The sequence below is a fragment of the Cricetulus griseus genome, chromosome 6 (genome assembly GCF_003668045.3).
Source record: "Cricetulus griseus strain 17A/GY chromosome 6, alternate assembly CriGri-PICRH-1.0, whole genome shotgun sequence".
Classification (NCBI taxonomy): domain Eukaryota; kingdom Metazoa; phylum Chordata; class Mammalia; order Rodentia; family Cricetidae; genus Cricetulus; species Cricetulus griseus.
In genome coordinates, this window is record NC_048599.1 from 154,276,907 (window position 1) to 154,285,060 (window position 8,154).

The 8,154-nt window shown below is 50.6% G+C and overlaps 1 protein-coding gene across 1 annotated transcript; it reads right to left on the bottom strand.

Annotated features, from left to right (window-relative positions):
• Positions 1-175: 175 nt before the first annotated feature.
• Lin7b (lin-7 homolog B, crumbs cell polarity complex component) lies at positions 176-2,951 on the bottom strand. Its single transcript, XM_035447110.1, has 6 exons — positions 2,784-2,951; positions 2,401-2,709; positions 2,195-2,266; positions 1,409-1,618; positions 549-712; positions 176-277 (listed from the first exon to the last, which is right to left on the bottom strand). Exons 1-6 carry the CDS (start codon positions 2,949-2,951, stop codon positions 256-258), a joined length of 945 nt encoding a protein of 314 aa, XP_035303001.1. The 3' UTR covers positions 176-255.
• Between the last annotated feature and the right edge of the window lie 5,203 nt (positions 2,952-8,154).

Genomic DNA, 8,154 nt, shown 5'->3' on the forward strand with positions numbered 1-8,154 from the left:
ACGCAGCCTTGAGTCGGGCTAGTCCCTGGGAAGCCGACCAGCCTCAGCTTCAGAGCTTCTCGAGCGATGTCTGTCTCGCTACCCATACTAGAAAGAGCTTGGTTTTAACCCCAGCTTCACCCCCTCCTCCACAGACACTATTCCAGGATTCGCGACAGACACACACGACACTCGGTGAGGGTTAATGATCTTTAAATAAGGTGCAAGTAACAATAAATAATACTGTACAAGGAAGGAGGGTCCTGCTCTGTGATTTCAGCCTCGAGACTCCAAGGACCTGTAAGGATGTGGAGAGGGGAGGTTTAGGCATAGAGGAGGTTCAGTGGGGCACATGTTCAAGGGTAAGGTTCTGGAGACAACGGTTCAGAAAAGCAGGCACAGAGACTCTGAGATCAGGGAGTCAGAGGGTCCCAGGGCTTTGGCTACTATGGTAGGGGTCAAGGTCAGGAAGCCCCGGTGAAGAGCCAAGGATAAAGGAGCAAGGCCTGGTTTGGGAGTCTGAGGTTGGAGAAGGCAGTGGGGGGGGGGGTAGTCTCTTGGAGGCTCACGTGTAGCTGTGGTGCTGCTGGCGCCGACGGGCAGATCGCATCTTCTCAAAGCGGGCTTCCATCTCCTCCAGCACCCGAGGGGTATATCGAACCACCAGTTTCACTGAGCCCTGGGCGGCCTTCAGGAGTTCCACTGCCTTTTCGTGGTGTTCGCCCTCCACACTCTGCAGGGCAGGCCTCGCACAGACTGCTGGCCCAAACCGCTGCCCTTACCACCCTACCCAGGACATGGGACCAGTGGATAGTGAGATGACTGCTAGGGTTGAGTCTCCAAGGCTTCATCCTCCCTCCCCCCAGTGGATTTAGACTCAGCACCTACACCCTGAAACCTGCCATGTCACTACAGCTTAGAGTCCCTAGTCAATGAATGAACCAGGCCACTGAACCTGTTTTCATCCTTCCAGAGTCCTGGAGAGGTCCATCTACATCCCTAAGCCTAATGCTCTCCTTTCCTCACAGCCCAGGAACAAAAACCCAGCTTTTCTGGCCAGACTACCTCCTTGGCAGTGGTTCCTTGGATTCTAATCACTAGAGTTTCAGGATGGTGGGTGGCCCAGACTTCTATCAGAGCCAACCTTTCACCTCATGTCGGGGAGTGCAGTTACAGACCCTATCTGTTCTCATCCAGAACTACCCCCCATTCTTGAAGGAAGAATTACTCATCCTTCAACATCCAATCCAAATATTCCTCCTGCAGAAACTTCCATCCTCTACACTGGACTGATATCCTAGCCAGGCTCTCCTAAGTCCTTGAGGGCCAGCAGTGCACCCCCCCAAAGGGTGTCTACAAAGGCTATGCTCCCTGTGGAAGGAAAGCAACTATCCAGTGTTTCCACACAGACACTGCACCACCCACTCACCACACCATTCACAGACAGCAGCTGGTCTCCCCTCTTGAGGCCGCCATGGCGATCTGCCACACCTCCAGGGATGACTCGAGAGATATAGATGGGTGAGTTCTGCTCTTTACCACCCATGATGTTGAAGCCCAAACCCTCATCAGTTTTTGGTAGTTCCACGACCCTGGGATGTGCATGTCCCTCACTGGCTGTGAAGGCAGCCACTGTGGCCTGAAAGAGAGGAGGTGCCTTAATGTGAGGGATTCCCCCACTCCTTGAGGGAAGGACACTCCAGCCAGGGTACAAAGGTCAAGCAGGGATTCCTGCCACAGCTCAACAGTAAGCCACCTTGTGGTCACTGGAACCTGTGAGAACACTTGCATTCTTCCACAAGACAGGTAAATCCACCCAGGTATGTCCTCAGGACTTAGCACCTACCAATCTTGTTTTCAGACAAATGAAAACTAGCCCCCACTCCGGGGGTGAGGTGGGGACTGGACTGAGTCTGCAGGAGGTAACAAGAGTGTGGCATTGCAGATAGGTGTCCCTGTTTATGACACCCAACTGGATTGTCTTTTAGGGTCATCTTCACGGCAGGAAAGTGAGGCCAGTTTCCATGCCTGTTGCTAAAGAGAATCTCATGTGCATTCAAGTTAAGAATGTGCAGTTATTTACAGGGTATTATAAATAAATCTTCATAGGGTGGAACAGAGATGCTCAAATGAGAAGGAAGGCAGGGGAACAGACAGCTTTGGGAGGGCACTGTGCGTTTTGTGATCACCCAGAGCTGCAGGGGCAGTCGCCTACCTTAGCTGTGGCGTGAGCCCGCACCTCGGCACTGCCAGTGATGTCCAGCGTGTCATAGAGCTGCTCGTACACCTGGGGGTAGGGGACACAGCAACATCAGGGAGATGCCCCGGACGCAGACAATTTGTGTCTGTGTCCGCTTGCCCGATGTTGCCCCCGCCGCACAGCGCAAGGAACTACAACTCACACAGTTCCAAGGTGCTCACCTCGCGGATGGCAGAACAGAAGCGACTCTGCAGGACCCGCTGCAGGGCCTGCAGCTTCTGCGGGGGCAGCTCTCCACTGCGCTGCAGCCGCTCCAGCAGCTCCACGGCCCGGGACACGTCTGCAGAATGCAGTGGGGACCACGAAGGCACGCGAGGGCAGCAGGAAGGGCGACCGAGGTCAGGCTGGAAGCGTTTCGACACGGCCAGCGGGTCCCCTGAACCCCCAACCCCAGACGGGGTGTTCTTGGGGCGCTCCGCCCCAGACCCTCCCACGCCCACAGACCGCAGGTCGCGCCCCGCCCACCATGACTACACCCGCCCGCAGCATCCACGCCTGGCTGGCGTGGCCCACATAGCCTAGCGGCCACACTGGACCCCCTCGCCCTGCCACGGGAGCGCTTACCCCGCTCCAGACCCAGCGGTTCCACCAGCGCAGCCATATCGCGGCCAACACGAACCACCCGCCCAGGCGCCAGCGAGGAGGAGGTGCAGAGCGAGGCCCCGCCCACCCGGTGCCAGCAAGGAGGTGCAACGCGAGACCCTGCCCACATGGCTACCAACAGTTTGAGGCCCTGCCCTCATCACTGGCGGAGAGGTGGTGCTACAAGGGGCCCCGCCTGGCTCCCGGTGCCCCTACATCTACCAGATGCATGGGTTTGTTCTGGTTTTGATCTTCCTGTCTCACTGTAGGTGTGCTTTGCTTCTTACAGCATGTCTCTTCCCTTTCGGTACGTTCCCCTCATTTCCTCACTCACAAGCCCAGAGGGCGTGGTTTCTCAGGACGCCAAGGGCCTAGAAAAGAGGATCTTTGCGACTTGGAAGCCTGGGATATATATACCAAGAGCCTGTCTCCAGAAACCAGAAAAATAAAATCTGAAGCTGAAGATGTAACTCAGTAGTGCTAGCCTAGAATGCTCGAGACTCTGGGTCCCATCCCCAGCGGCACATAAATCATGGGTGATAGGCAATGCATGTCTGTAATCCCAACACTCAGGAGTGGAGGCAGGAAGATCAGAACTCTCTTCAAGGTCACCTTCAGATACAAACATGCACATAGAGCCTAATGGCCCACACCTTTAATCTCAGCAATCCAAGGCAGACAGATTTCTAGGCCAGCCTGATTTATATACCGAGTTCCAGGCCAACCATGGATACACAGTGAGACCCTGTTTACATACACACACACACACACACACACACACACACACACACACACACACAGAGAGAGAGAGAGAGAGAGAGAGAGACAGACAGACAGACAGTCAGACAGACAGACAGAGACACAGACAGACACAGAGACAGACCGTCAGGTTCACTGAGATTTTGGAAGATGAGCCTTAAGGTTTAGGTTACCAAGAGTATCCAAGAAGCTGGGTAGTCAGGTTGGCACAATAGTGTTTTTGTCTAAGTCCCTAAGAGTGACATGAGAATTTATGTGTATCTGAAGGTCTTTGAAGGCATCTAAAGAGTTTGGATTGCAGAAGGGGTGGGAGGGAAGCTGTCCCAGCAAGCTGAGGCCTGGGTAACGGGTAGACTAATGTGGAATATGCCCACTTGGGTTGAGAGGCAACGTGGAGAGTATTGAGGTGTACAGGCTACCATTTGTTGTGAGGGTGGCTGTGTGAGGGAGCTCTTGCAGATCTTTTCAGTTTGAGAAGACTGGTTGGGCTGGGAATGTAGTTCAGCTGACAGGGTACCTGCCTAGCAAGCAGAAGGCCTTGGCCTCAGTCTCCAGCATTGCATGACCCTGGTGTGATGGTGCACTTCTGAAAATGCAGTGAAGCCCGGACACTCGAGCCTGTGATGTCTGAAAGGAGGCCTGGTAGCTGGAGGTAAGATGTTGCTGCTATGGTCTCTGCATTTGGGTCCACTGTTAAACCAAGGGGACAGGAGTGCAGGAATAAGGTAACAAAGAAGGGGGGAAGCAGGGAGGAAAGCAGGTGAGGTGGCAGAAGAGGGTGCCAGTGATATGGAATGCTGTTGACAGCTGTTGGGCTGCAGGACTCTAGTTTAGCTGGATGGAGATGTGGGGTCACAGAAAAGGGTGTGTTAAAAGGCAGAGTGGGAGCAGGCTTCTCTGGCTCTCCACCAGTCCTCTCAGTAGCAGTATCAATGACAAAATATCACTGTGCCTTCCCTAACAACCCACTTCATTAGATAATCAAAGATGGCCTTGAGCATGGCCTCCCACCTCAGCCTTCCAAGAGCGGGGTAAGGCTTCAACCTCCATGACTGGCTTCAAAAGCAATAACCTGAATCGCATCAAACCAACCAGGTACCTACTTCAGAAGCTTTATGGGGCTAAGCTTCTGCCTTCCTGTCTTTAGCTGGGGTAGAGTATTGTCCTTAACCTTTTGAGCCATCTTGAGTCCCAGGGACAAGCAGAACCAAACTGTAGTGCCCACCCACCAGCGAGCGAGGGAAATGATCCCTGATGTCAGGTTCCACTCTCAACAATGAAATCAAACATTAAGGACTTATCAGGACACCTCAGAGGTTAGACTGGGGCCAAGACAACAATGAGTTTATTATGGGCTGAACTACACCTTGGCCAGGGCTGCTTAATTACACACCTCTTACCTTATAATAACAACCCCATGTCAGTGCTCCAAGACAAGACATGCAGTCACTGAGCCACTTGTCTGTCCCTCTTCCCAGTGCTCTTCAGAAGTACTTGAGCCTAGCCTGCTGAGGCTGATAGTGCTGGCTAGATGGTGACTGCAGTGTTCTGTTCTTGCTAAAGACCCTAGTTGGGTTCCCGTTATCAGGTGACTTACAATGACCTCTAACTCCAGACTCAGGGGATCTGACATCTTTAGCCTCTTAGGGCACCTGTACTCATGTGCACATACCTACACAGACGCAAAATACACACAATTAAAAGCATTTTTAAAACCCTGAACAATGAGGGGCTCGAGAGATGGCTCAGCAGTTAAGAGCACTGACTACTCTTCTAGAGGTCCTGAGTTCAATTCCCAACAACCACATGGTGGCTCACAAGCATCTGTAATGAGATCTGGTTCCTTCTTCTGGCCTGCAGGCAGAACACTGTATACATAGTAAATAAATAAATCTTAAAAAAAAAAATTAAATGGTACAAACAATGCATCTAATCTTAAAACAAATCCCTATGAACAATGGCGCCAGGGATATAGCTCCACTGGTAGAGCACCTGCCACGAATGTGCAAAGCCAGGTGAGTTCAAGGACAGCCTGGTCTACAAAGCTACACAGAGAAACCTTGTTTCAAAAAAACAAAACAAAAAAAAAAAGTGCAAAGCTCTGGGTTCCATCCTAAGCACCCCATAAATTGGGTCTTACCAGTAGCACACACCTGTTATCTCAACACTAAAGAGGTAGAGGCCAACCTGACCTATATGTTAAGTTCCAAATCAAGCAAAGGTATGTGAGATCATATCTCAAAAAGGGTGGTGTGGGGTGTAGACACAAGATCCCTTTGACCCTCCCCATGAAAGCAAGCCCACAGATACTGCAAGTTGGTCCTGTATCAAGCATCACTGCTTCTGCTTATTGCCCTAGATTATGTATTATATGTATTATGATGTATTATCTGTACATTTGCTCACCACCTTCCCTCCTGTGAACATATTTACTTTATGACTTTGTGTATGTGATACAACATAGCCCTCACGGAAGTCAGCGCCCTCTTGTTAATTCTTAGATGTTAACAGCTTTTGGGTTAATTCATGTTTGCCTGTGACATTCTGTGTTCTGAGGTATTTCAAGAGGTCCCTGCCTTTTTGGTGGTTTTTACAAACTTCCATTCTGTCCCCTACATTCTCAACTTCTTTCCAAGTCTCAGATACAACAGTAATTGTATTGACTTTTTTTTTTTTTTTTTTTTTTCGAGACAGGGTTTCTGTATGTAACAGTCCTGGCTGTCCTGGAACTCACTTTGGAGGCCAGGCTGGCCTCGAACTTATGTAGGTCCACCTGCCTCTGCCACCATGCCTGGCTTACCTACTAAATTACAGACCTCAGGGTTGAGTGTGGTGGCACATAATCCCAGCACTTAGGAAATGGAAGCAGAGGCAGGTAGATCTGTGAGGCCAGGCTGGTCCACACAGTGAATTCCAGGACAGCTAGGGATAGAGACTGCCATAAAAACAAAAACAATTTGTCAAACTCAGATTTGCTCATTCTTCACTCTTCCTTGTCTGTTTTAGCTTCACCTCAATGGCCCTGCATCTTCTACCTACCATTCTCCTTTGTGTCTCATCAATCTTCTTCCTAATAAGCCTGAGACATTTCAAGTAGATGCTGAAATGGCCTAAATCCTTCATTGTCTTCCTAGTCTGATCTGTCTCCTAGTGGCCACCCTGCCAGGGAGTGAGGTAAGGGGTGAGGGGGTAGGCACTCCACCAGAACAGTGTGGTTGCTGAAATGAGATTCTGGGGGCTCTCAGGACCATACTGAGTAGCTCAGGGGTAAGACACAGCATGTTACAAGAGTTTAACATTTCTACAACTTTTTCAAGGCCATGGATGTAGTGGCCATTTCCCACCAGGAACAACAGTAAGCACCCATTTTGAGAAAGCAAACACCATGACAATCCACAAAATACAATACAGTCATAGCTGGGAGAGGAAGGGACACACTGTTGATATCACCCAAAATAGGGTTGTCACCACACACTCAACTGAGATACTCAATACCCGGACAAAATCTTTTAGGGAGGGCTTCTCACCCCTGTAAGAAATCCCAAAGCCAAGTGGTGGTGGTGCACACCTTTAGTCTCAGAACTAGGGAGGTAGAGGCAGAGGCAGGCGGATCTCTGTGAGTTTGAGACCAGCCTGGTCTATAAGAGGTAGTTCCAGGAAAGCCTCCAAAGCCACAGAGAAACCCTGTTTGCCCATCTCCCCAGAGGAGAACTTGACATACACAGCTTGAGGATGGCTTCATGCTCATTCACTCGGGCCCACTCTTGGCAGGAGCCTGTGGTAGGTGCTCTCATCTCATGAAGAACAGGAAACAGCACAACACATCCCCAAGAACCTATCCCATACACTGACTTATTTCCTCTACCTGGGCATAGCTATTAAAACCCACAAAATCTCCCCAAATGGCACCAGCAATTGGGGACAAACATCCACGTGGCATGAGCCTTTTCAATTCCTTAAGAAGGGTGGCCATGTCTCCAGAGATCATCCTCCAATACCTTTCACAACTTTTCCCTGTCCTAGCCAAACCAAAGGCCTACCTGCAACATGGGGGAGAGATCCACAGGAACGAGTCAGTGTCCTCTCAAGACAACTATCTGTGGTCTCATGTTGCAGCTGTTTCTCAGCTAACTGCTGATATTCTTGGTTGTGTATGTAGACTGGAGTCCTGTCAGTCAAGTCTAAACAGGACTGCCGTCAGCCTTTCTTCAGGACTTTGCAAGGCTAGCCACTGCTTCCTCAGGGCTCACCAGACTCAAAGCTCTCCCAACTTTGTCTTCCATCCAGAAATGTGTGGATATCTGTTGATGACTATTTCATTAGCAAACTTTACAACCAGTCATGCTTCCTGACCACAGATCTGCCCCATCCTGGCTGGCACTGTACCTCTTGACCTACTGTCCTGTCACTTGTTCACAAGGCCAGGGCTCACCCGCTAAGCAGTCCTGGTGGCCTGGAGCACAGGCTCTACTTCAGGTCATAACATGTGCGCCATTATCAATACACAAAGTGGGCTGGACAATATAAAGTGACAACCTTTCGGGAAGAGAGTAAGTGCAGTAAGACACCAAGTG

What these genes read in the sequence shown, in the direction of transcription:
- Lin7b (XM_035447110.1), bottom strand. Translation starts at nt 2,951, where the DNA reads ATGTGGGCAGGGTCTCGCGTTGCACCTCCTTGCTGGCACCGGGTGGGC. An exon ending in GTAAGCGCTCCCGTGGCAGG is followed by an intron (nt 2,710 to 2,783) that starts GCGAGGGGGTCC and finishes GGGCGGGTGTAG; the next exon opens with TCATGGTGGGCGGGGCGCGA. An exon ending in GGGCTCACGCCACAGCTAAG is followed by an intron (nt 1,619 to 2,194) that starts GTAGGCGACTGC and finishes CCTCTCTTTCAG; the next exon opens with GCCACAGTGGCTGCCTTCAC.